Below are 27,986 nucleotides of genomic sequence, written 5' to 3' on the forward strand. Positions count from 1 at the left end.
ACTGGCAAACTTCAAAACTGGTATTTTTAAGGTGTAATTCCTGTCAGAGATCTTTTAACGTACTATTCTTCATGAGTAGTTCTTATATTAAATAACGCTCATACTGAAACACAAGGCATAAACTCCAAAAATGAATTTTTTAAGCCTATTTAGCTAACTGCAGGTTATACTCATGTTCATACACCACATTTCTCATCTAAAACGAGGCTGCTTTAAAAGCCATCCTCCTTTCTGGTGAGCAGCTTATTTTGTATACAGACAGAAAAGCCTTCCGATTTTTTTTGTCCTTCCTAGTGCTGTTTAAAAAAGTAACACCCCTCCCCTGAAAACTAAGCTATTTCACTATCTGTACGGTACTAGTTACACAATATTTCTTAACTACAGAAGTCCTGTATGCAAAGTATGATGGCTTACTTCAAAATACTGATCTTCCTCCACTTTGGAAAGTACTTGGGCTTTATGTACTACGTAGTAGGAAGTCTGGGGTTTGTTTCAAACAAAATCTCGCTGATGTTCGGAGAGCAGGAGCTTTGTTTACTACAGCTTTCTGTCCAAAACACTTTCCTCATCCTTTATGCCTATTGATCCTCTACATTCTCCCAAATCCTCCTGAAAAAGTGTTTTTGAACCTTCCTCTTTATTTGTCACTCTCCAGTTTATTATTATTTATATGTCTGCCAGACATTGTGCCAGCATTTTTCATGCAGGCAGAAACATAATCTCCAGGTGTTTTCTCTGCTACTAATTCCTCATAGAAAGCAGCTAGATTTTAGCAGTTCGATCTTCAGCTTAACCTGGCTGGAAGATTGTGTAGTCTGAACAGAGAGAGGGTGCAACGCAACTGGAAACACGAGGGCATGAGAAAATAATGGCAGATTAAAAAAAAAAACTCTTACAGCAAATCACACCTTTAATGAAAAAAGCATGTGTGAAACAAACTATTATTTAAATTAGTTGCCTCTGCCTCTGGAGATGTATAGAGATAAGTCTACAGAAAAATAAAAGCTGGTAGTTACAGGGAACAGGCTCTTTCCTCTTCCTGGTTGAAGCATATTACTTATACAGAAAAACAAACTTAATCTGCAGAGCAGTAGCTGATGCACTTCCAGGAGGAAGCACAAGGCAGATCTAAATCTTCCTCCTATTCCAGGTGACCAGATAGCTTATTTCAGGCTTCTCCATGCCAAAACCAACTCGAGCTGTTCTGCAAGTCCACGCTCTGCTCTTTGTAAAGAAGTCCCAACCACAGTCTCGTGGAGATGGTGGGGTGATGGAACCACTATAATTGATTAGTACCATCCAAAGAAGACTTATGCATGGAGACAAGACCTATAACACTGTCAACTCTTGCATTATTTTCTTGGACATGCCTAAGGTAAATGATTACTGCATTAAACCCTCAATGTAAACAAAAGTACTTAGCTCTTAAAGAAGAAAGAAAAAAAGAGCATGAAAATGCCAATAGACTTTACCATGAAAGCGGAAGATAGCAGAAGGCAAATAAAACCTTTTTTTTTGGTTGTTTTTTTTTTTTTAGATCTAAATGATTTCTATCTTACAGTCTAATTTTCGCAGTTCACGGTTGCAATTATGAATCTGCTAGGGTCGATACCTACCAGTTTTTATGCTGATGGCCCAAGACTCCAGTGTACAATAGAAAGAGGACTGCAGTGTTGTCATGCTGCAAGAACGCAGTCAGGAAGTTTTTTGTGATGAAGGTAACTTCAATTAAACTTGAAATTAAAAGTGGTAAATTATATTTGATATTGAAAGGCTAAAGAAATGGCAACAAATAACACCAAACAAACAGAAAGAAAAGAGGACCCAAGTTTTAACCACCACGAAAGAACTAATTTGTCTGATGAAAATGCAACTTTATAATTCATTTTATCCCTAAAAATGCTATTAAAGTGAATTCCATCTAACTGTACAGAACAATTATTTCACAGATTCTTTACTTCAAATGAATTGAGGTCATTTCAAAACCTCATGTACCCCAGTGGCCAACCTTTTTCAGAAAAGCCTGTCTTTCCAAGAATTTCTGCCTGTCTTTTCCAGACAGAGGTGCAGAAATCTGCACTCTTCCTAACGGCAAAATAAAGTAACACTAGCATGAAGCTCATTACTATCACGGAAATAAAGGAAATGGTAGAACAGAAGGAAATATGAGACACAGCCATCAGAGCTTGTCACGGGTGGCACTATGAGTATTAGGCGACCCATGTATGTCTTTGAAGCTTGCCATTTTGGAGGTTTTGTGAAAGAAACAGTGCTGACTCATCATTGCACTGGAAGTGGGAACGAGTTATGACGATATGATGTCAGCCTCATCACTTACAGAGAGAGAGCCTTCATTTGCGCCCGCAGTGCGGGCCTGAGGGCTGCGGCAGCTGGTGGCATCACCCACCTGTTTTCCTCCTCCAGGTCTGCGAGGATTCTCTCCAGTTCCCCTCTTTCCTCACTCTCCAGAGAAATCAGGATCTGGGCAGGGCTCCGGGGCTGGCTCAGGGGGGACTCCTGGTTCAGACTTTGGCAGTAGTGCTGGATTAACAAGTGTTCATCATCGCTGGAAAACAGAGGATAAAACAGGCTGTTCCCTTCCTCATTTTTAACTTCGCAGTGAATATGAGGAGATGATTCACTCCCAGTCTTTCATTTCTTACAAAGAGATTTGCTGAACTCTTTGTAATGAACAGCAGAGCAATGTACCTTCAAGCAAAATCTGCTGAACTATTTCACTTAATCTATGATAATTTTCCTTCTCTGCAGAGTCCACCTCTCTTAACCTCCGCTTCTGCAGATACTTAAAGCCAAGTTTTGCCACAGCTGACAACCTCAGCTTTTCTCTTTTGCCTAACTTCAACTAGGAATTCGCTTAAGAAAAAAGGCTGTCTGCTGCTGCCTGATCTGTGTTGTGGAAGGGTCATTCAAGCAAAGGCAAGGCATTTAATTTTACACCTACAAACTTTCCTTATGTAATAAAGGTGTCCTCTATCTATTTTTCTCTGTAAAATTGTAAATGAGGTGAGATAAAAAAATACTGACTTAATCTAATGAAATTACACTATTTTTCACTGAATGTTTTTTTTTTTTTTTAAATTCCAAGTGATGTACACTGTCAGAATACAAATATATTCTATTTAATACACATATATGATCTCTTTCTTTATTTCTATTGGCCCCAAAGCTGTTCAGCATTTGAAACAGAAACATCTCTGGAAGAGAAAAGCAAATCCAATTCTGAAGACCTTGGCCACCTCCCAGAATTACATGGGTGTTTCAGGTGCTAAGGAGATGCACCCAGGCTCTAAGCTATGCAGCTCACACCAGCAATAACTGTGAGAAACCATAGAAGGTTTCTCTTGACACCACAAGTCAAGGACAGAAAAAAATGACACTGCTGTTGGGAATCTTGTTTTTCTGGCAGTACTTACTTATAACAAAATAATTCAGTCTAGTTTTTTTCTGTTACGTTTGCAATCCAGAATTTAACAGGCATTTTGAATAGCTCTTATTGTTTAAAAATTAGAATTTTCCTTGTTTCCACTTTGTTCCTGAAAATGTTAATGATGCCATTTTATAGACTGCAGGAGTGCTAAAGCAATGTAGAGCACATTAACATTAGTTCATAAAAGGGAAACACTAATTTTTCACAACAGGCATCCTTTCCTTTTTTTAAACAAAATTTTAAAGGCTTGCCAGTTCCTCAGTTTACACTTGTCATGAAACACTTCAACTGTGATTTCCTTCAAACAACTGCTTTGCATTTATAAATATCCTTATGCATCTTAAGTGAATTAACAGTGAAAAAGTGGCATAACTATTGCAACACAAAGTCACTTTGCAAGAGGTACTCTTTTTGTGTGATTTTCAGCCTGCACATATTTTGTATATATAACTGCAGTGACACTACACACTGAAATGTTTTGTGGTATACATACACATTATCTCTTTATTTCCCTCCTTCCCTGTCTCCATCTATTGCTCTAACTGCAATTATAAGCCCAATAATCCAAAATCCGTAAGAATGTCAACAAATAATACTTAAGCATAACCTGACAAACAAAACTGAAAGAATTACAGTTGCGAATTCATGGTAAGCTTTGATGTTGCTGTAATTTATATCTGGGTCATACTTCTTCCAAAATTCAGAATGTACAGATTTATTCTCATTTCAATAGTACAAACTGAGTAACAAACTGGATAGTCAGTGGTTAACTTACTAACTGAATCATATTAATACAACTTTCAACTAACCAAAGACTGAATTGAACAGTAAGACCAAACTGTAATACAAAAGATACTGCTTACGTATGATTTTGCAGCTTAGGACACTGAAATATTAGTGGGGACAACACGAAATTCCATATATAATAGCATTACTGCTATCGATAACAATACAAAACTGACATACAACTTGGAAACAAAGTTTTCATTAACTGTGTGAAACTATACTGACATTGCGTATGTATTAGTTTTGAGGTGTCATTTTAACTTTCTCCTTTTTGAACCAGTATATTAAAACAATGTACTTGGTTGTACAGGGAATTTTATTTCGAAGATGGTAGATAACAATCCTACCAAGTCAAAAGAGAAACTATTTCGAAACAAAGAAACAGCTTTATTACTATCCAAGAACATCTCACAGGCTCACAACCAACCTTATAAAATACTAATGACTTAGAATCTCAATTTAAGTGAATGAAAACTGGCCAGAGTACTGTGCTTTAAAGGAATGCTATAAATTTAATAAAACGAAGATTCTGTCAGAATTTTCAAAAAAATCCACCCCTTAAATGGTGGTAAGGATGAGATTATGTAGAATAGAAAAAAACACTTTTAGAAAAGTTGGGATTTGAGTTTTTTCATATTTGATTGGTTTAGAATCTGTGCTATGGCTTCTCCTACACAGTTAATTAACTAAGACCAAATTTTCAAGCACGACAATGATTTCTGTGCTTCTATCCTGTTTTCAGAAACATTACTCACAGTCAGTTTTCTAATTCTATGTCCTTTCATTCAAAGAATAAACAAGATCAAGAAAATCATGAGAGACGAGAAACATATTATCGTGTTAGAAAACCACAAAAAGGTCTTGGTGTGACATTAGATTAAACTACTTTTTAAAATTTGAAAATTTTATTTATGACTTTATATTTAAAGTAGTACAATGAATGCTTGTCAGTAATCTGTCCACGTTTACTACTTCTAGTACTTCACAGTGAGGATGAGTGCCTCCTTGATTACACTTGCAACGTATTCCAGGTATTTGTAAACCAAAGATTTCTGTTCAGCCCCACTAACCTTTTGATGACACTCTACCGACAAAAACATTTTCTAGCTTACAGCAATTTAACCATATTAAACTTAAGACAACCAGCTTGCGGTTCAGACAGAAGGGTTATCTTTTTATCTTTGTCCTTAAACCACATCAGATGATGAGCATTTTCTCCAAGTAATATAGGAACTACTTGCTGAATAAATCAGTAATTTTTTGGAAGAAATTAGTAATTTTAATTTTGAAGGTACCAATCATCTGTTGCATGCATTTTCTATTAAGCTACAATCCATAAATCGGGACGCTATGTTATAAATTGAAAGAACATGAGTTCATCATTGAATTGAACCAGATGTGGCACATGGCCATGCAAATTCAGCACTACAGAATTTCATTACAAGTTATGAACCTTCACAAGAAAATACACATCAAAAATATTAAAACAGACAGAACAAAAATATTAAACAGTGTAAATATTACTTACATGCTCTCATTAGGTGAAATACTGTCATTTAGATAAGAACCATTAGTGTTCTCCATTTCTGCTAGCCTGTGGAAAAATAAACAAGACTCATTAAAATCAATTGTTTTCCAGAAACTTTATTTGCTCTAACATTCCTGAAAGAATTAAAGACCGTGATGTTTTTGATCAATTTGAAATTCAAATTAATTTACACTCACTGTTGATTACCAAAAAGTTTTGCAATAAGCTATCGCAAAGGATTGTTTATTTGTTACAATGACCTGGCTAAACTCACTTCTAAGTTTTCAACCCTTTCTCTGAGGTTATATTCCACTCCTCATGATTAATTAATTCCACAATCAAAGAAAGGCCTTAAGATGCCAGGGGATTACACAAATTGCTTTGTACCTGGCAATGTCATCATCAGAACTGTAATGATCATTCATTTCTCATTGGTTTTCAACACTGAGCCCCTCCTAAACGTCCTGTGTAATTCAGAAATACTTCTCCTGATCAAGTGATTTTGCCGGAGAGAAAGAGGAGGTGGGAATAACTATTTTTCATTACCTCAGCCCCTGCAAATTTGCTTGCCTGGTGGAAAAACATTTTCATATTTGTGCAATTACTTTTTGATTCTTAAGAGCAGTATGAAAGCAGACAAGTGAACTAAAGCAGGGATATGCCACTATTTTAATCCTCCAAATCAAGGAAAAATCCTGTTTGTGATATTCCACAAAGTGAATTACTTAACATTAAAATGGCTCTTGAGATTCACATAGAGTTTGGAGGTTTCTGCTCTTCTGATTTGTACAATTAAACCAGAGTCTGTATTAAAAACAAAACCTTATGTAGAATCATAGAATCACAGAATGGTTTGGTTTGGAAGGGACCTTTAAAGATCATCTAGACCAACCCCCCCTGCAATGAGCAGAGACATCTTCAACTCGATCAGGTTGCTCAGAGCCCCGTCCAACCTGGCTCTGAACGTTTCCAGGGATGGGGCACCTACCACCTCTCTGGGCAACCTGTTCCAGTGTTTCACCACCTTCATTGTAAAACATTTCTTCCTTGCATCTAGTCTGAATCAACCCTCTTTTACTTTAAAACCGTTACCCCTTGTCCTATCGCTATTGGCCCTGCTAAAAAGCCAGTAACCTGAGTGCACAGCTTAACGAAGACCCCACAGGACCTAAAGGCCACTTCTGACCACACAGGTGCTCTGGCATGCAAGTTAGTTGACAGGCTGGTTAGTAGCAACCATGGGCGATGCTCTGCATCCCAGAGCCTGGAAAGCAAAACCCCAAACCCTATGTTTCTTTAAGAAGTGCTCAGGTAGCAGCTAGCCTATGGGATTTTTTTTTTTTTTTTTTTTAAATGATTGTTTAGAGAAAGATCTGCCTAACGTCCAGCTGGTCTCATACCTGCTAGCATAATGTTCAATGCGTGAATGAGTATCATCGTGTGAAAGCTGAGGGGACGAGGCAGGCCTATAAGGCAGAAAACACTGATTAATCACAAACAATACCCCTTTAAAAGTAGAAAAACACTTAGCTATGCCTATACCCTCATATCTCCATGCCTTATGCTTATGCTATGTTTGATAAACAGCAAGTTATAACTCCAGGCGCTGCGTGTGCCTCCTCAAGCCATCGGTGCAATGTTTTGTGGTACCACACCGGGGATTTTGACCATTTTGCAATCCGTCTGTTGCAACGACTCTTCTTCACACCAATTCCCGAAGAACCCTCTTCCAAAGGATTTATGGACAAGCTTTCGCCCTGGTTTTCCCTTCACACCTGCCTCCTTCATTGGTAATTCTGTTTCACACACAGCCTGTGCCAGCTGTGAAAGCCCTGCTGGGAACCTCTCCTCTGCCTCCCGCTCTGCTCCAGTGCCTGCTTCCAGCACATCCCATTTAAAAGAGCCTTTAAGGACTACTCCATGAGCAACTAGAAATAAATACAAGAAACATAAAATGTCTGAAACGAGCCTTTAATAACACACTGCAGAAACTGATGATTTTGCCTAGCGTCTTTCCAGAGTTGTAATCTGAACCCTAGATCAGTGTGTTATACAGGAGGAAACTGTCAACTATTTGGGGTTTTCTGCCTGACAAATTAGATGGTATCAAACTTTTTTGTGGATGAGAACAATTCATGGGACTTCTCATGAGTTAGAGTATTGTTTCTTACAGCCTCAACTCTGGAAAACGTCACCATTGAATTATGTTGCCCATGCAGCTCAGAGAGCACCCTTTGCTGCCATGTGGGATTTGGCCAATCTACATGTATTAGGAGGTGCTGGAATAACAAAAAATGATCCCAAATTGTATGGCAATCTCGCATTTTAGCTAAATTTCAACTTCTTTTTATTCCGTCTCTGCTGCCTCTCCTTCTGGAACTCCTGACTGAACAAGGACTTTCCCCCCATTTTAAATTGTTGGATACTGTGGTTCAGGCTGGATCTGCCCAGCAGGGATTGCACCGCATTGCAAGAGCAGGTAAGTTTTGTATTTACTGGTTATAAACCAAAACTGTAATAATCTTGTGGCTCATAATGCTCCTGTGTTAGGAGTTTGATAATCCTGCAGTAAATCTACTAGATTGGTCACCTGCCAGTTTTCTAATCAGCCTGCAAAGGGCTCTAGAAAGTTAGGATCCTTCCGAATTCATAGAGCCATATGCTGGTTACACAAAATTCATGATCATTAATGTCCTTTCTCACAGAACAGCAGTTTTTCTCTTTAAGACATTACAGACCAAGTATCACAAATCCCATTTTGTCTGAAATGAGCTTTGGCCTCCAACTGTACTTTTACCCATCACATGTCGAAACATCACCACAGCACGCCAGAGGATAAATACTCGGTTCACAGAGTTCCTCAGGACAGCAGAGATTCATGTGGATGGGCAATTGCTTCTCTGCAATTTGATATCTTATTTTGTGTAAGAACATCTACACTGAAGGGAAGGGGGGAGAAAAGGCTGCAATTTATCTAGAGCAGTGGATTATGGAGCAAGATAACAACGGTTTTCTGATAAACTGATGCCATGCCCATTTTTTTATTTGTTTGACATACAGTAGATGTTATGCTGGTCTAAGCTGGTACTGTCAATGAAAGAAGAGGTCTTGGTTTCAACGCACACAAAAATGTTGCTGCTAATACTGTGCACAGACTGGGAAATCTGTGTTAAAAGTAGCTTTAGTTTTGAGCTGGACCATTCTCCTAGTCCCCCTTACCCTGGCATTGCACATGTATTTGTACCAGTACAAAGGAAAGGACGGCGCCTGGTTGGGACCAACTGGGTAACGAAGAGAAGTGATGTCCCTTTTGGCAGCAGCGCAAGGCAAAAGATGGGCCTGACTGCATGATTGCCTACTTGCTGCCTTGAAACTAAGCTTCACCTTCAGAAGTGAACAAGATGTGTAATATATTATCTATATATATTTTAAAGACAACACAGTGTTGTATAACTTGTTGGAGCTGCTTCTGTCGTTCCGTCAACTGCAGGCAGGGGATGAGGCTACATATCCAGGTTTGTCTCCACTTCATAACATACTCCAACGGAGATTTACCTCAAACAGCTTTTTAAAAGTTTAATTATGAAAGCAAACCTGTTGAGAAGCACTGCAGTCTTTCTGTTGAATTCAGCTGCTCAGAGGTACACTTTTGCCAGTACCTGAGCCAGCTTGAGAACGACTGTGCTGCATTTCAGGCTGTTGTGTAGACATACTCTTAGATGACCATCTGTGCTAGAGCTCCCTATCCTTGCTTTCTGAGCACACATACTCAGTCCACCTAATCAGTTTGAACAGTCAGCAAGAAGGCTGAGAGACATCATAGCCAATATTTAGCCAGGATAACCATCCCTTTTACAAGGGCTCCACAGCTTCATTGCTCAAGCTGGGGTCTGCAGGAACAGCCTGGGGAATTCCAGTCAAGTGAAGTGGCGATTGAGTGGCAAACACCACCTCCTGCAATTCCCTGCACCCCCAGAGACCTGGCTGTCAGGACGAGGGCACTTTTCTTGCTGTTCAACATTTCAGTTGATGCTTCTTGAAAGTGTAGAATCAAGTAAATTGTATTTGTGCCACTGACAGCCCACAGCCCAAGTAATAAGACATAAATTCTCACAAAAAGTGTGAGCTGCCCCTTTATTCTCCTGGCAAGGAGAATATCTGTGCAAAATACTGGATAATGTGCAGTCAGAATCACTAACTTCTAACAAAAATTATATATGTATGTATTTATAAACAGTTCCAGATATTATACATGTTGATGTCAGGATAGCAGTAGCATTGCTGAATGCTGCTAGGTTATGCTCTTCTGGAGTACTCTGAAGTACTTTGAAAACTGGCATGAAAGCACCAGGAAAAGTCAAGATCTTAGGAAACAGGGAAAAGTTTTATGATAACCAGAATAAGAGGTTTGACTGCCGAAGTTGAAATCAGCCCTGTAACTGAGCAACAGCTTTAAACCTCCCTAGCTCAGTAATGTGTGTTGTAGCCCTGGCGGTCTAGCACTAAGGAAAGGAACAAAGTTAGCAGAACAAAACAAAGGGCAATTCTTTCCAGCCACTATTCATTTCTTAATTTTCTGCTTTCTTATCAGACCAGACAAAAGGATTGTGCTCAGGAAGATACCCGAGTTGGCCTGATAAAAGGTGCTACCTCTCCGTACAAATCCAGCATCTCAGTATTTCTCAAGTTTTCTTAAGTATTACATGCGAGTTAAAATCCCTGTAGTAGATGACACCAAACCTTTGGTGCGAAGCTATCAGTGTAGACATACCATGATGTTATTGCTGTAAGCGAACTAGAATTAAGCATGTTATGGCAGCTTAATTTCATGTTATGTCAAAAAAAGCAACAGCATTCTATATTATCCAAACTTTCTTTAAATGTTACTTTTAACTTTTCAATTGTTCTAAAGGGTAAGAAATCTAGATCCATAGTTGAGTAGATAGTATGCTGCAATCATCTCCAGATGCGTTTATAAACAAAAAGGCATCCTAAAGTTCAAAGCCCCTCTATTTCAGTTTGGCTCCAGCTTTTTGGTGTTTTCTATGGGTGAATCCTCAACCATATGAGGTTTGCAGTACTATATGCATTTCCTGGTTGCTTAAAGTAAATTTCCTAGAGAAAGAGCAGTTCATTTGACTTCCCAATTTTTTGTGCTTCAAATGAAAAATATAAATCAATATTCAAATGTAGACATTTCACTATTGTTTATTCTACCAAAAATTCAATGAAGGTGCAAGCCATATACATTTCACCATATAGAAATATATAAAATTCTATTTATTAGTTTCTCAATAGTTACCAATATGTGAATTAAAAATAATCCTTATTTAACATTATTCGAAAATCATCCACGTAACACTAGTAGTAGCAAATGCCACAATGATAAATATATATATATATATATGTATCTTTAGTTTATGCTGAGGGTATTACTACAATAGTAAGACAATGCACGTGCAGGAATGGTGCAAGAATGAAATTCCAGTTCATAGCTGAAAAATCCTGCTTTTTAAACATCTGAAAAAATACAGTAAACATTTTCCCATTTCAACCTGCTTTCACAAATTTTACCGTTTCTAAAAATCTGTAATAAAATATCCAGTGAGCTTTGGATTAATTGGGGCACGGGAGTGTGCGGGTGTGCATGGTTGTGCATAAAACCAATTTATAGCTTTATCTACAAAACAACATTATTCCTGAAACTGAATTAAATCCATCAAGTTCAACTTATGTTTCAAAAAAAGCATTTAGTATACATTCAAGAGGGATTGACACTTACTCAGAAACACAGGCTATTAAACGACAAACTCTCATAAGCATTAGTAGGACTGCAACAAAATCCCTGTTAATTCAATGAAAATACATACTCCAGAAAGAGTATACAGTGCACAATCCACGATTGCTGGGAATTCCCGGATTTATCCCATTCTATTCATTGGGATCAAAACCTTCCTTCAGAGAGTGGACCAAAGAAAATAATCATAAAGAAAGAAGGAAATGAACTTATGTAAAACTAAACAAAGAAACAAACAAAAAAAAAGTGAGGGAACGCAGCAGCAGTAGCAGCAGCAGCACACTTCAGCAAAAGTACTCACGCAGAATCTACTGGCCAGAAGTTGATCAGAGTAACAGGACTGCAAGACAAAAAATGAGGAGGTGAAGAGAGAGGCAGAAGAAACTCAGCAGCAAAATAACTACAGAAAGGTTTAAAAAAGAAAAAAAAAAAATCACAACAACTAAAAAACAGAAATCCAACAGACCAACATGAATGACTGTGAAGAGCAAACCAACCAAAAAGTGAGAAAAAAATTGAAATCTAAAATTAAAAGAGAAAGAGAAAGAGAGAGCGAGAACAAGCTGTGTGCAACTGCCATTAAATAACTGATTAAACTTGTTAAAAAAAAAAAAAAAACAAAGGGAACTGGGTTACTCATTGATTTCTCCATGTGCATCATTATTGCCTTTTTTTTTTTTTCCCATAAAGACTTCAAAGTCCTTTAATAAGACTAAATTTATAGGGTGAGAAAAGATGAAATCAGCTGGGAAGCTTGCAAACACAGTAGCCTAATTAAAAAAAATAAAAACACAGAAAGATACCCATTTGGAAGAAAATAAAAATTTAATGAAGAGATCATTAGTCTCCAAATTGCCATATCAAACTTTGAAGTTTATAAGGCTGTCAGGAAGACGGTAAGTATTTTTCTTTTACTAACTGAAGTTGAAGCTCCTGTATAAGGACAGGTAAAAACAGATAAAAGCAATGGCAATTGGAATCCCAGCTTGTGTTTTCCTGCCAGCCGAGGTTAACAAAAATGAAAGAAATAAAGAGGCTTTATGCATTTAGGAAGTGAAGTGAGTTGGCACCAGCTGGGGAGCTCAAAGAGCATACCAAATGAATTGCTACTTAGACACTTTAGAGCTACTCACGTTTCCATGTTGTCTCCCTCCAAGACAGTTTGCACAGGCAGGTAGCCCATTCGTGGGTGCTTTGCAAAATATCTTTTTGTTCGAAATTTGTTTTTTAGTACCTTGGCAAAGTCACGGACGTCTTCTCCTGAAGTTGTCTGAAAGCCACAAATCACAATGAAATCATCTTTCATGAGGTTATTACGGTTTTTTTGGTTGCCTCTTCTTTTGCTGGATCACTTGGAAGAGCTGTGGCCACACCAAGAAGAGCTGCCAATGGCTTGATCTCCAGAGCCACAAATTTATTTTATCACCATCACCTTACAATGTATTACACAGCAACACTGCTAGTGGGGAGGAAGGAGGAAAAAGGGAAGCTCCAAAAACCCCTGACAGGCTCATGCATCATTTCAGGTGATCTCAAGAGGACAAGCAATAATTAGACAAGAATTTGTCATTTCTTCATGTGGCTCAGGGCACTCTGCCTGCTTTTTCAGCCTGAAAATGGCTGTAATGGAGGATACACAGTCTGTGTGTCCAGCTAGCTGCTTCATTGGCTGGATCCTGACTCTTACCATACACTCGTCATCTACATCTCACAGACCTGTCAGTCCACAAAAGTCAGACCTGTACTCTCGGTACGTTTTCTTTCCAGTTTCCTTTCTCAGCCTCCTCTGCCACTAATATTTTGATCAAAGAGAAATAAAAAGCAGGTGAGCTGCTGAAAGCTCTTAGATCAGTTATTTCTTCCTGTGCCTGTTTAATCTGAAGCTAGCAGGCATTTAAGATCAATACCCTGAGGAGAGTACCATTTGCTCCAAGTTTTCTACTCCCTTGCCTGCAGTCAGCTTTTCTTGCTGCTGTAGAGACCAGCAGAGGAGTACAAAGTGGAATTAGTTTCCTAAAGACTAGAATGAGCCAGGAAGAGTTCAAAGGATGTCTGCTGGGAAGATGCAAGACTTCTTGCGAGACTGATTAAGAGTCAGGCAATTTTCTGAAGAATTTTAATGGAAGACTTCAGTTACTTTAGTCAGGCTGCACTCCCTTCTCTGCACCTCACAGAGACACTCGACCCTGAAATACTGCTCTTCTACAGTAAATTAAGTTCTCCCTGACCCACATAACGATATTGCTTCTCCAGTGTATCTAATTTGAAGGAAAGAAATGAGGGAAAAGTTAATCTTTCTGACATTTTTTAATGAGTTCTATGCCTTCTATTTAGAGAGGAAGTAGGTGCTGGGACCTATCAGTCAAGCCAACCTTCACAGAGCTGCTGAAACACAGATGTATATATTTTTAAAGACTGCTTGGGTAGAAAAATTAAGGATGCCCTGAAAAATAATCTGCAGAAAGACTGAAATGCATTAACAGCAAGGACAAACACTATCCCTGTACTGATGACCTCTACAAGCTTCATGTAGAGCTGGAAAAAATTTGACTCTTTCCGGTCAGTCTGTCCGGCAGGAAAATTTGGCGTGAGCAATGACTGGCAGAGAAGTGACACAGCAGAACCTACAGGCCACTACGGCAGCATCCGTATTTTCAAGAAACTGAGATAATGCTCGATAATATTAAGTATCACTTCCTCAATACATCAGAAGTAAAGACATTTTGAGGAAGGGAGGGATTAGGTATGCCCAGACCACCCAGAGGACTCCAGAAAGGGGATTTACGGAGGTGTCCTGGCATGCCCCAGCAGGAGGGAATTGCCCCTGCCGACAGCCATCTGCAACGCCTGCTAGGAGAGCTCCTAACAAGGTTGGCATCAGGAGAGCACACAGAGCACATCATCTGGGAACAGAAAAAACCTTAATATTTAGTCTTGGTATAAATGGATTAAGCACCGCTTTCTGTTCAGTTTGGTCACCTGTGTCATTTAAAACCATTTATTCTTGCTTTGTCTATTTTCAAAACAATTCCCATTGCATTTGACTGTAATTTGGATTGTTTTCAGGCATGGCTAACAATAAAACAGTCTTTGTTTTCACCTTCCTGGGACTGTTACCTGCCTTGCTCCCCTGTACCTTCTGCATGACAACCAAACAGTAAAATGGTGTGTTTGCACAGAAACATCCTAATCCAGCTGGTAGCACAAGAATCCCAAGAAGAAAATATGTCTTCCAGTGACAACTAGAAGCACCAGGTACCTCTCATACGATCCAATTTCCGTTTCAAAAATGTTCAAGGAGCACAAGAAAGGCAAAGAAAATGTGATTATTATGTGGACAAGATGATAGGCTGAGGCTATTTTAAGCCAAACTTTCTGATTTATTCCACAGATGTGTTATTCTGCATGACTTTCAGAGTAAAATCATCCAAAACAAAATTCTCAGCAGAACTGGTTTACGAGGAAGAAATAGTGGAGTTTCAGCACCCCAGCTTTCTTAAATCAAAGCAATACATAGGCAGCTGGGCCAAGCATGTTCCAAACTATTCTGAAACCAAAACTATTTCTTGACATAAGGAGAACTTTACCACCAACTGACTTTTCGCAGTTTGGTTTAAGAAAGTGCTTTGCCAAACCCCTACTCCAGACCTCAGCCCCGACTGTAAACACCAGCTGTAGAAAGGTATCTCAATTTGACATGCTTCCTTCTAACAAGGTGGTTTTTATGCTGGTGTGTCACTGTTTGTTAAGCCCCAAAAGAAAAATGATCCTACATTTAAATCCCAGTGTAGAAGTTGTCTTCTATGCTTTATTTGAAACCTCTTTAAAAGTCACCTCTTGGAACAATAAATCGAGCTGTGTTTCTTTCAGGAATAATTGTTGCAGTTTTTCTGTCTAAATGAAAATTAGGGAACAGTCTTGCCCTTATTCTGCCTCAGCCTTCCGCAGGAGAGGAAAAATTATCACATCCTCAGATATTTAGCATGAGTTCTCAAATCTCCCCTAAGCAGAATTAAAGACTGCAGTGCTCCAAAATTTCCTGGAAGTAAGAGGGAGGGAGAATAAAAGTATTGAAACACTTCATTGTGCACATCTAGCTATTGCAAAGATATGTCAAAGAAGGCATCACATGTCTTTTGTCTGCCAAAACGCATTTCAAGGCGAGAGATTTGTCTGGAGGAAGAGGAAAAAATGCTCTGCCACCTGCAAACCCCTTTTCATTGACTTAGAAAACAATTACATACTAGACGCGATAGCTTCAGTGGATGTCGTGTTCAGTGACACAGCATTTGGGTTTATTTTTCCAACAGCAGCAACACAAAAAAGATCAGGGCTTGCTGTACACCACATTCACTATTTTTTTCCCCCCAGTTAATCCTTCTCTAATTCAAATGGCTGCTGGTGCAGCCAGGCACGGCACATTAGCATGGGCTGCTGGAGTTCAGGATTCACAAGAAAATGTACTGGCTGTGAAAGGTTCTTTATTCTGATCCAGCAATCTGGACGTGGTTGCAAGTTTTCTGTTCACCACCGTGTTTGCCTGTTAGTAATCTGCATTTTTAGGGAGAACAGAAACCTGCTGGACCCCGTGTTGCAATGAGTTGCTGCAGGCTCTGGGGGTGTCTCACAATCCTTTTTTGTTTCTCTCTCCTCAAAACACATCTTATGAACAGGTTAAGAAAATAGTAGCAAGACGCTGGTTTGTGCACTCTTGTGCACCATGCACAAATGTCCCATGTCATCTCATTAGCAAGAATATGAGTGCTCAACTGCAAAACAAAACTGTAGCCAGTTCAGCAAGGAGGTATTCAGCTGCAGCCGGATGGAATGCTCTAACGCGGTCGCTTGGTTGCTTGCTCTTGCCTACGACTCAGATCATGAGAGTCTGCTCTAGGAATGTCTGCGATGGAGAAGTCTGTTCAGACCTGCCCAGGCAGCGCCCGCATTTCTCTCTGACTTGTGCAGCAGTTCAGGCACATCGCCCTTTGCAGTAACCTCAACCCCTGGGGGACGAGGCTGAAAAGCAGCAGCCAATGAATACCGACAAAAAGCTAGCAAACGCACATTAGTTGCCCTTGCAGCGATTCATATTAAATATTGCCATTTAAATGCTGCAGTAAAAGTTGATAGATAATGTAAATAAATGTCCATAAAACTAACAAAAATACTGGTTTTGCTTTACTATAATATTTTAGGGGAACACTTTTTCCTCTCCCTTTCCTAAGTTTCTAAGAAAAGCTGACAGTCTACTTTTATTTTGGCCGTGCCTTTTTTGTGGATGAAGACGTAAAGACCATTCACGTAATTTTACGAGGCTAGCCCATGTATAATTTTGATGCTTTATTTTCACTATTTATATTTGACCAGCAGATGAAAGTACATGACTAGGAACTATCCCAACACACTAGGAAATGACAACCAGAGAGTGCACTGCTTCAAGTCCACCACAAACAATAGCAAAGGCAGCTGAAAGCTCAGTTGTGCTGCACCATGGAAGGACAACTTGTGACCTCCTCTAATTTATGCCTTTCTGCCCTGGTCATGAGTGGCAAAAAAGAAAAAGGAGAACATAACGAGCAATATGGGATTTCCTTTGCCAGCTTTCTGGTATGAAAGAAATGTTCACGCAAAAGCGATCCTTTTGAGAGCTGTGAAACAAGGGCAAGGACCCTCACCACACCATCAATGTAGCACATCTGCACTGTGCTGCACTGAACGCCCCGGCTTCCAGTCTTCAGAAACGAAATCTAACTTGTTACTCTTGATAACTTCCCTGGTATTTTATAACATCAAGTGAGCATACAATACAAAGGTGCTACTAAATAGCAAAGAACTTAAAAATGCAATCATAGTGTTGTGGGGAAAACAACGTGCTGAGGAAAGGAAGAAAACTCTCACACTGATACAGAGAAAACATTGACACAGAGAAAACATTGCGATCTAAGATATAAATGAGTATTTGCACAAATCACAGGCTTCCTACAGGATCCATAAAGTGAACTATGGCACTGAACATCGAACAAGTCATTAGCACGCAATAATATATTACAACACAGCATTGTACAAACAATGAACTTCAGTTTACTTCAAACCATTGGATTATCCTTTACTAAGCATCAGAAATTGCTGGCATGTATAGTCTATAAAAGGTGATTTGGGGGTGGGGGGGGGAAGAGAGATGAAAGAAAAGCCACCCAAATGCTCCATTACCTTGCACATAGGAAATGAAGATTTTCCTTTCTACATAAGAAGGGACAGTAAGGGTCAGTAAAACAGCTACTTACTGGTGTGCAGTATTCCACCATGGGATAGTGCATTTTATGACCTTTTGCAACGCGGCCAGAGAAGAAGCAACTTTGGCAGATGTCATAGTTAAAGTGCTTTAAACTTCTGTACCTAAAAGAGGAGGAAAAAACCCCACGGCTTCAGAGCTTTGTATGCGACTGCTTCGTATCAGCTTGTCAAGCTTTCTGCATTAGTAAGTTCTCTTCCCTGAGATATCACACGGTGTGCAATGCTGGGCAATGCTCCTCTGCCACTGAGAACAGGTATTGCTGCCTCAGACGTTTATCAGCGATCTGAGTCTTCAAAAAAAATTTTAACACTGGGCAACAGTGAAGATTTCTACACAATCACTCTCTCTCAACACACGAAAGACACCACCACGCTTTTTGTTTCTACAATGCTAATTTCAGTTCTTTTGCTTTTCATCGTGATTCATAACACAGAATGTCCTGAGGAAGTAAAATTCAAATAAGTAATGCCCTCCTCAACAAGTTGCTCCAGGAAACTCCTAAGTGCTGCATACAAGGCAGGAATTTGTTTGTGTCCTTCCTAGCACCTCTATCAAAACAATTTTCCTATATGGCATGCCATCCATGCAAAACTCCGAATGCACTTTTGGGCCATTATTTAATCTCACCAGCTCTATGAGGCAGCTAACTGTTGTATCTGCTATGGTGAAGTGCTTGAAAGAGCCGGAGGCATAAGGGCTGCCCTGTTCCAAATATGCGAAGCAGTTCAGTCACAATGACCTCAAAAGAACATTGTTTTACATGTACTGAGGCACACAGTATTAGCTTTCTAAAAGCCTTCCAATAGAGTATCTTTTTGTCAAGTGTGTACGCAGGGTCTCAATGACTTGCAAAGCCAGAGAAAAAATCTGCAACAGACAGATTCAACTATCATGATAATGGATTTGTTATATAAATTTAAGAGTCAGATGAGATCAGACAAATAAAATTAGACGCAAACAGAGAGCTCCAGTGTCCGCTTCCCGAGTTCTCGATGCTCACTACAGACTATCCATTCACTTGCCATCCTTTGATTTTCCAAGTGCTGCATTTTTCAATTCCACCTACTTGTCCTTGGCTGTTTATATAAAAGTGTGTAACTCAGTAGTTTCATAAACCATATCTGGGAATGGGAATATTAGACTTTGTGGATGTGTTGAACTACTCACATCTCATCCCTAGCTCTTCCTCAGCAATATTTATCATTTCCCAGTTAAGATATTCAAGGGGAATAAAAGCAGAAGAAGAATTTAGATGATTAGAGGAACAGCCTCACTGAAGAAAAACTCAGATGCAAAACAAAGCAATATCTTCCATTATTTCCCCCGTTTCCCATTGCCTGTGAAATTGCATAGGAGAAAGCACTGCCCACATACACTGCCGCTACAGGCATAAAAGCAACATTCATACTCTCCCAGGTTAGAGCAAAATGATGGCTTTTCTGTGTAGTACTGCTTACTGCTGTTGTGCATCTGGGTTTTAGAGACAAAATTACACAATACCATAGAAGGAGAAACATCAATGGTAAGAGACGACCGTGCATAAAAAGGACAGAAACCATACAAAGCAGCTATTGCGAAGCAAAGTGATAAAGCAAGTCTAGGCATAATTGAAAGCAAGTATTTACTTAGCCGTTAAGTGGATTCTCAACAGGCATACCAACACACAGCCATTTTACAACACAGTGACTTATTCATTGCCATAGTAACCATGGTGTTGATCCAGATGTTTAAATAGACCAGCAACATTTCCCCCACTCCAGGTTAATCTTCCACCAACTACGTTCTTTCTCTGAGAAACGCACACGTAGCTTCACATGTCTGCAATTTCAAGGCACTTCCTTGCTTTATACCGTGACAGAAAGCAATTCATTAGGATCCAATTCAGAAAATGCAACTGCATGTATAGGACAGATTGAACGTAAAGCAAATCGTATTAGTTGTGCAATCTACCAATACTTTGGTTGAGGCACGGAAGGGCTGCAGGCAAGAGCAGGACATAGAGGAAGGGCCATATCCTAATTGATAGATGATTTTTGTTCTCTTCAACTCTCGCATCACTGTAACCAGTCTAGGTGCCGCTCTCCCTCGTGCCCTGTCACCATTATATTTTCCCTGAACAACATGCATAAAATCAAGCACATGATTTGCCTGGAAACAAGCAGAGCTCTTCATCCACCATGTAGTAGTACACACAGAAAGGGAGCAAGCTGGTACCTGAATCCAATAATTGGACACTCCTTGCAGATGTTACACTTTGCTTGGTGTTTGGCGGTCTCAGCAGCAGCCACCCTGTGCAAAACGGGCAGCCACACCATGGACTGTGGTTCCAGCCTCATCCAGTCCAGGAAGAGGGCTGCTTCAATCTCCGGTTTGTTGTTGGCCTGTAACACAGGGGGGAAAAAAAAGACAGCGGCTAAGCACAAGTGATCTGTCTACTACCAGCTAATTAACAGTTCAAGCTGTTAGTTTCCTGTCTACTCTTTATCTTTCCCCTGAATGTACTCCAGCTTTTCCCCCAGTCCAGCCATTCATAAAAAAAAAAAAAAAAAAATCTCCAGGATTTTGTCTTCAAGCCAGGAACTGAATGCTGTTATTAACGTTTCAAATCTCTCTCTCTCTTATTCCCTATTACAATAGACAGCACTAACATGTACTCTGTCACAGAGAAAATCATCCACTTACAGGATCACCTTTGATGCCTGATCTCATGTTTCCTGTCTCTCTGATCTGACCCTGCATAGCACTGCTTCTCACCTATTTTAAAAACAGTCTGTGTTACCCAAGCCCTAAAAAATGGCACGTCTTTTGATCAAAATTCCTTTCTCTTTAATGTCCTTCATTATCATACTGACCTTTCTTCTAAGTGCATACATAAGGAAATCATTCAAATCCCTTCTCAAGCCTGTTGTTGAACATGTAACCTCTCTGCCTCCTTAAATGCCTCAAAATCCTTCTTCCCACCATACCATCTCTAAATTTGCTTTCATTGCCTGCAAATTCAATACAGTTTTGTCTCACAGAATACAATCGATTTAGCCTCATATTCCAGTATGTCCCACTTTCACCTCTTTGTCAGCAGCAAAAGAGCCTATGAAAACTTCCCAGCAGTCCTGTTCCGCTGCTTCCTTCCCATCACATCCTAACCACTATGATTATTTCAGGTATCTCTTCTACAGTAGCTTTGAGGCAGCTCAGTCACAGAGCTGAATCCCATTTTGGCAGGTACCCTGCACACACCAAAAAATGATATATCACCCCTACCTGGCAACACCTACAGTATGGAAAAAGAAACAGCAGAGACGAGAAACACAAGGCAATGGGGGACAACAACGATCTATCTACATGGGTAGAGGTCACGCCGTACCGGCAGGCTAGCCACTGCGAAGAAGAGTGCAGAATAAAGGCAAAGAGCATCAAAAGGGATTTTAAGGAAAACAGTGAAGTGACGGAGTCCATGTTTACGGGGAACCTCTCTCTGGTGCGCAGGGTGGTGCAGAGCCAGCACAAAACTAGTTATCTGAGAACCTGGGAGCTGGTTTCAGTGCTGAAGGCAAGGTGATGGATCAGGTGGAAACAGAGAAGGGCTCTGGCGGGGAGGACAGGAGGGAGGAGGAGGAGCCCGCACAGGGAACAGCCCAAGCGATGAAGCAGGATACTGTCCTGCTCCACTTCTCTAAACCATCACTAAGTGCTAATTCAAATTCCTTGAGACATTTCCTTCCATGCTACCCAACAGAAACAGCATATTTATGGGCTGAATATATTTAAATCCTCTGTTTTCCTTTTTTCTCTGGGGTTTCAATACAACCCTCTGTGGGCCAGTCTTTTATATTTCAAACTTCACAAGGCAGACTCTTCCTCTTGGCTCCAAATCTATTTGAAGCATTTAAATAAATAATAAGCATTAATGTATCATGTACATGGACCAAGATGAATAGGGGATTGAGTGCTGGGTTTTTTTTATGCTTGCTCTCAGTTCCTTTTCCAGTTTCTCATGAAATCTGAGTTAGTATGACCTAGCTAAAACCTTATTCAACTAAAAATGCTAGCAACAAATTTGGAGGAAAAAAAAAAAATACAACAACTGATCTAAAGGAGAGCAAGCTATACGGAAAAACAATTAGTTGTGGGTTTGGTTTTTTTTGTTGTTTTTTTTTTTTTTTTTTTTTTTTTTTTTTTTCTTGAAGCTAACACTGTTTATAACCTTGATGAACAAATTAACCAATCGATACTTGAAGTCTGAGAAAAATGCGAAGTCTCCTAGACAGAACCCCTGGCCACAAGAAAGATGCGGAAAAAAAACAAACCAAACCAAACCAAAAAAAACCCAACAGAATACCTCCTGAATAATGCATTGCATTAAAATTTACTTAAAATGCTGCTGCAATACTTTAGTTAATTAGAAATAAAGAGTTTTTGGTCAGGGCTTTCTTCTTGAGATGCTAGTTTGGGAAACCATCTAAAGACATATATGGATTTCTAGTACAGTGGTATACATCCTTTTTCAATGTTTGGGGTAAAACCATCAAACCACAACGTATCTACAGTTATTCAGATAAAGTCACTCACCATTTAATTTTCAGTACAGGTCTTATAGGAAAAAACGTTCCCCCCCTCTCCCTCCCTCCCGCCCCATACTGAAATATTTCTGAAGACTTCTGCATTAAATCCTACTCCTCTGTTTTTTCATGTAGCTACAGAATTTAGGAACCTCCCCAAAGAAAAAATAGAGAAAATCAAAAGTACAATAAAGTCCAGTCAACACTGGCAACAGAATTTGTTTGGAACAGCAGATACTGCCTTCTGCTGCAGGACATCAGTGAATTCAATAGAACTAAATTAATTCTAGAACTGTCTTAAGAGAAAGGCATATTTATAAAATACGATCATCCATATGTCTATTTCTCAGCTAGCAGCCAGGGCAGTAAAGGGGCTGGGGAGAGAATTTCTGTGGCTCACTCAGAAAGCCAGCATCAGCCGGGAACCAAACTGGCAAACCATTACCCTGCCTAGCATACTACATTTTCTACACAGAGGTCCTCTAAGCCTCAAAAAAATTCTAAAGAGGATCTCTTTAATATGCCATTTCTAATAGAAAAACATGAAGTGTACGGAAATGCTGCAGTGCAAGCTGCAGTCAGAATAAGAATGAGCTGCTCAAAGCGCCACTCTCCACTTGTAGCTGCTTTAAATTTGCAGCGAAAATGCTGCAGCGATGAAAGACTTTCTGTAACATCCAAAGATCTATTTTAATTTTGCAGTCACTGTTGATTGCCAGCAGTCCCAATAGCTGCCTACCCAGAGCTCTGCACGCTGGCTGTACAAAACCTGTGCTCAAAGAGATTAGGTGCATTAAAATGTATCAGAACTGGTTCCGAATTATATTACATGAACATTTAAAGCCATGTGGAGAAAAGCTGGTCAGGGTCAGACAGTATAGGACAGACCTCGACTATTCCCTGAGCTGCTATTATGATTTTTTTAATAATCTCTAAATCCGGTAAAGGCAGCAGCTGAAGATTTTACGTAAGGGAAAGTCTGAATTCACACAGTTCGTATCTGACCCAACAAGATCAAACTGTAAAGAATATTAATGGTTCTTCTCTTGAACACATTTCTCTGCAACTCCCAATTTTTATGGTAATAACAGAGTGAATCATAAAGTAAAATTCATAAAGCCCTTTCCAGCTTACAAGTAACAATTTGTTATGGGGGACATTCAAATTCATTATGTTCCAGACATCTGTTTTTCAGTATTTATTTTGCAGAAACAATGGGGGAATAGGAAGTTGGGTGGTGCTAGCATCTTTATGCCATACTTAGGAGTTGAATTTTTTGGAGTTTTTTTCCTCTGTTCTTCCAGCTAGTAGTTTAAAAAATACTCTACGCTATATTAACTTTATCTATCCATAATATGAAATATGCTTAATACAGTCGTGATGTTACATGAACAATGTGATATGTTTTTGGACAGAGTCAGACAATATAGCACAGATTTCTGATAACATTTTTGATGAGCTATATTTCTGTTTAGCTGCAATGTAAGAAATTAATTGGAAATAAATTAACATTGTTAATTTAATGATGTTTTCCATCCAGGATGGAAAGCTTTATGTTAGTCTAAGTAAGTATTATTTTGGACAAAATGAAAATGGGGAATGGGATTCTTGTGACTTATTGAAGTGTAAAAATGCAGAACAAGCCATGAACAGCAGCGCTGTCTCCCGGGAGTCAGACCAAACCCTGCTCAACCTTGTCCTCCACTCTTGAATGGCTTCCCCAATAACACTTGTGTTCTCCCCATTGCTAGCTGGTAAGAAATCAAAAGTCAAGAATTCATTATTTCTGAGACAAGTGCTGTTTCATGGCCAAGAAAGACAGGATTATTATAAAGGTAACTTTGGGTGATGCAAACTGCTTAAATCTGCCTCAATCCTTGGAGCAAATGCTTAAAATCATTACTTTGACCCCTTGCATTACACTTGATAGCACTGACTACTCCAGTCAATGTTTTTAGTGTTGTGGCAAAAAGTAATAAAATAAAAGAACATGAACCCGGAAGTGAATTAGTGTACAGTTTTATATCATCCACACTTGAAAAACACCATCTTCCTACTCCCCATACACTAAACCATTTTAAAATAGCTCTTTAAAGCAGTTCACTTGTAGGACTCTTCAAGAGTGCCTCCCAAAGTCAGGCACAGGTTCACAAAATCCTGTCGAAATAAAACCAGAATTGCTCTTTTATGACGTTTACAGCATAGCAGCTTGAGGAAGGATTTGCTAGTTCCCCTTAGGCCAGCTCTCCCCTGTCAGAGACACAAGCAGAAGAAATATCCAATGAATAGAAACAAGGGCTGCCTGGATCTCTCAAAAGAGATTGAGTCCCTCAAAAGTAACACTGCATTTGTACGTTATTTTCATACAGACCTCTATATATCTATATATAGTTATTTGTACACAGTATTTCCTAACTGTTGGAAAAAAAAAAAAAAAAAAACAAAAAACCCCACCAACTCACCCTTCACAAAATAAGTGCCCAACCAATTCAAATCACAGCATTTATGGCCAAAGTCACTATCAGGGTCCTGGCCCAGGATTTGCAATACTCAAACTCCACCTAAAAGGACTAACAGGCCCCTATTTTGGCTTTTATTTCTCTGAGTAAATATACTGGGTTTGGACACAGTTAAGTGGTTGTAAAAAACAGGCTGATCTCGCCTGATCATTGATCAAGCACAAACCTAGAAATGAAGACTATACAACACAGAATATTAAAATACTTTCCTCTGTCAAAGTGAAATGAAACAAGAAGGTTTAAAATACAGATATGAATTAACTGTACATATTTTACTACTTCTTAGCTTCATCTGTACTGGTTTTTCATACCAAGTACTCTACTTCAAGTACACCCTCGGAAGAAAACATACTTGAAACAGTTTATAACCGAGAACCAAATATCCAAAATTTTATTGAGAAACAGCAAGAGACGTTTTCATCCGAGCTGCATTCTGTTTTTGCATCACATTTCTTAAAAGTCCCAATGTCACAGTAACTCATCCAAGGCAGTGGTGTGAATTCCTAGGTCCTATTTACACTACACGAGGAAAGCATATTAATAATTTTCCACCGTGATTAAAACACAGCGCGTCTTTCCTCTAGCCCGTAACAATTCCCTATCCTGTTTACTTAAAAAATGCACCCATCGCAGACCTAAAAGGAAAGTGCTTTCACACTGCAGTAATACTGAATTCACTCAATTTTTCATGGATCTATAGATTGCTTTGTTGCAGTCTGAGCCCAGGCAGAACTATATAGCCTTCAAATGGTCATCAGATCAAGCTCTTCCCTCTCACTTAAGAACATTTTTTTCTTCAAAATCTGAAAGCAGAAATTACATCCCCTTGCACTGGGTAGGAAAGATGAGTCCCATAACATCCTTTTTCTCCCAACAATTACTATCCGTATATGAAGAAAACTATGAAAAGGAAGTGTCGGTGCTGGAGGGATGTAAAGTAACAGGGCAGCGCCAGCCAGCTGCAGTAAGGGGACCTGCTCCTTGGGAGCGGGCAGCAGGCAGGCTGCTGCCAACAGCGGAGCTGGGAAGCCCGCCCTCCCCAACCCTCATTCCCAAGGACTCGAACTTCAAACCGAAAAGCAGGAGAGATTTCCCCTGTTATCACCGGGAACAGTAAACATCCCCTTTTTTTTCTGCTGTTGTGCAGACAGACAAGGCCGTTGCCAGGGCACCTAACCTAAGGGGGCTGGGAGAGTGGTTTCTGAAGCGCGCATTTGTTGCGGACTCTGACATGACTGCAATTTATTGCTGGCTTATCATCACCAGAAAGAAAAAAAAAAAAAAAAAAAGAGAGAAAAAAAACTCTAAAGAAAAAGCATTCCTCACCGTGGACGTACAAAAAGACTTAATTTAGTTTCCACACAGTAATGTAATCTATGAATCCCCACACTATTTTTAAAAATTGAATTACCTCACTTCAGCAAAAGGAGGCCAACCAGGAGCCCTGTACAGTCCCCCTTCGGCCATCCAGCTCCTCCAGCCCCTGTTTCCCAGGCTGCTCCCTGCCCCCCCCCGGCCCCGTGCTGTCCCCCCACCTGAGGGGCCCTCGTGCCCCCCACACCACCGTCTTACGCCAAAGGGATCTCTCTGTACTCCTCTCCTCCCTTTCTCCTGGAAAGGTCTTATTTCTTCCTCCATCTCCATTCCTGGCTGCTCCTTTCTTTCATGCCTCATCCTACCCACCCTTCTGTTCCCTTCATCACTATTATTGCTACTGCTGTTCTTACCATCGTTCCCTAAGGGTGGCCCTTTTTCTTCCGCTCCTTAGTTCCTTCTCCCTCCCCTCCATCAGGGTTCTCCCTACGCCCCGATTTCTGCTCCTCTCCCTAGGACTCTGTCCCCGCTATTTTTGTATGTCCCCTCCTCAGTTGAGCCTCCCTCCCCCTTCCTGGTCCTCCTAGAAGATCATCTGCTCTGCTGCGACCCAGGTCAGAAACCACCCTCCCACTCTTCAAGTCAAAATGAGGCTTCACCTGGATGAAAGAGAAAGGAAGAAATTCCTCTTACTGCAGGCAAGAAGAAAACGTATTTTTCAGTGCAGGTAAGAGAAGGAAACATCAGGTTTTCTGCCGTTGTGATTTATGAACATGTCGAAGGTTGTGCCCAGCTGTGCTCGGGCTGTTTCTAGAAATACCAGCAGCTGGATGTGGTAAAGCATTCAGCCCACTGGCATGTCTTCATTTGTAATGACAATGTTGCGAACTCATTTTATTAAAATAAACAATTATTCCAAGGTCTTCTTCCTACTTCATGAAAGTTGTTTTTATCTGTTCCATCACCATGAATTTTATTGTTTTTTTCCTAATATAAACACACATAATGTCAGCCCCCTTTCCAAAAAAACATGTTTCTGTCAGATTCCGAGGTCACTTTCCTTATCAGTTTTTCAGCAGTTTTTCTAAGTACTGTTGCCCTTCACTTGGGAAAATGATAGGATCCAGTGAGTCCTAATTTGTGAGGAAGGTTATTTGCACAAACGAGCTTTTGACCATGGATTTGCTACGGCATCATTTTGTGTTGGTCTCATTTGAAAGCCCAATGTGGAACTCAAGGCTTGAAAGCCACAGCAGGGTCTAACCCACCCATCAAAATTGCTCTGCATAGTTTATCAGCATGGGTTATCCACCCAGGCTATGGCCCTATAAAACATTAATTTGGAAATGGCACCAAATACAGACTAGAATTATAAAAGGTCAAGACATGAATGATGGAAGTGGGAAAACATGAATCCTGTAGAATTAACCTGACAAAAGAAGTTTTAGAAGTACAGAAAGCAAATGTCCCATCACAGCTGAAGTTTGTGGTGATTTTAGAACTGGATTCTTTTCATAGTCACTGTGTGTAAGAAGACTATTTCCAAGCATTAATATTCATTGAAAAAAACTTGCTGTGCTTTGCTTACTACAGAACTGAAACTACTACATAATGAAACTTGAGCAGCAGGCAAAAAAGCAAACAACTCCCCCACCCCCAACCAAACAAAAAAATCCCCCAGGGACAGTTAGGGGATGGGAAAAAAAGCGTTTCTTCCATTGTAATGTAGAAGATGCATTG

At 39.8% G+C, this 27,986-nt stretch overlaps 1 protein-coding gene across 6 annotated transcripts in view; it reads right to left on the reverse strand.

Annotated features, from left to right (window-relative positions):
* DMD (dystrophin) overlaps positions 1-27,986 on the reverse strand; it is a gene marked incomplete at both ends in the record, with an annotated part of 1,307,865 nt that overhangs the window by 26,658 nt on the left and 1,253,221 nt on the right. For 5 of the 6 annotated variants that reach the window (XM_082303865.1, XM_082303861.1, XM_082303862.1 and 2 more), the window contains 7 exons: positions 2,408-2,566; positions 5,763-5,828; positions 7,163-7,228; positions 11,861-11,899; positions 12,693-12,829; positions 17,844-17,955; positions 20,069-20,235. In XM_082303865.1, coding sequence (XP_082159991.1) covers positions 2,408-2,566; positions 5,763-5,828; positions 7,163-7,228; positions 11,861-11,899; positions 12,693-12,829; positions 17,844-17,955; positions 20,069-20,235 — 746 coding nt within the window. The remainder of the gene's footprint in view (positions 1-2,407; positions 2,567-5,762; positions 5,829-7,162; positions 7,229-11,860; positions 11,900-12,692; positions 12,830-17,843; positions 17,956-20,068; positions 20,236-27,986) is intronic. The other variant, XM_082303866.1, reaches the window with a different exon arrangement.

Source organism: Platalea leucorodia (genome assembly GCF_965183815.1).
Source record: "Platalea leucorodia genome assembly, chromosome: 2".
NCBI lineage: Eukaryota > Metazoa > Chordata > Aves > Pelecaniformes > Threskiornithidae > Platalea > Platalea leucorodia.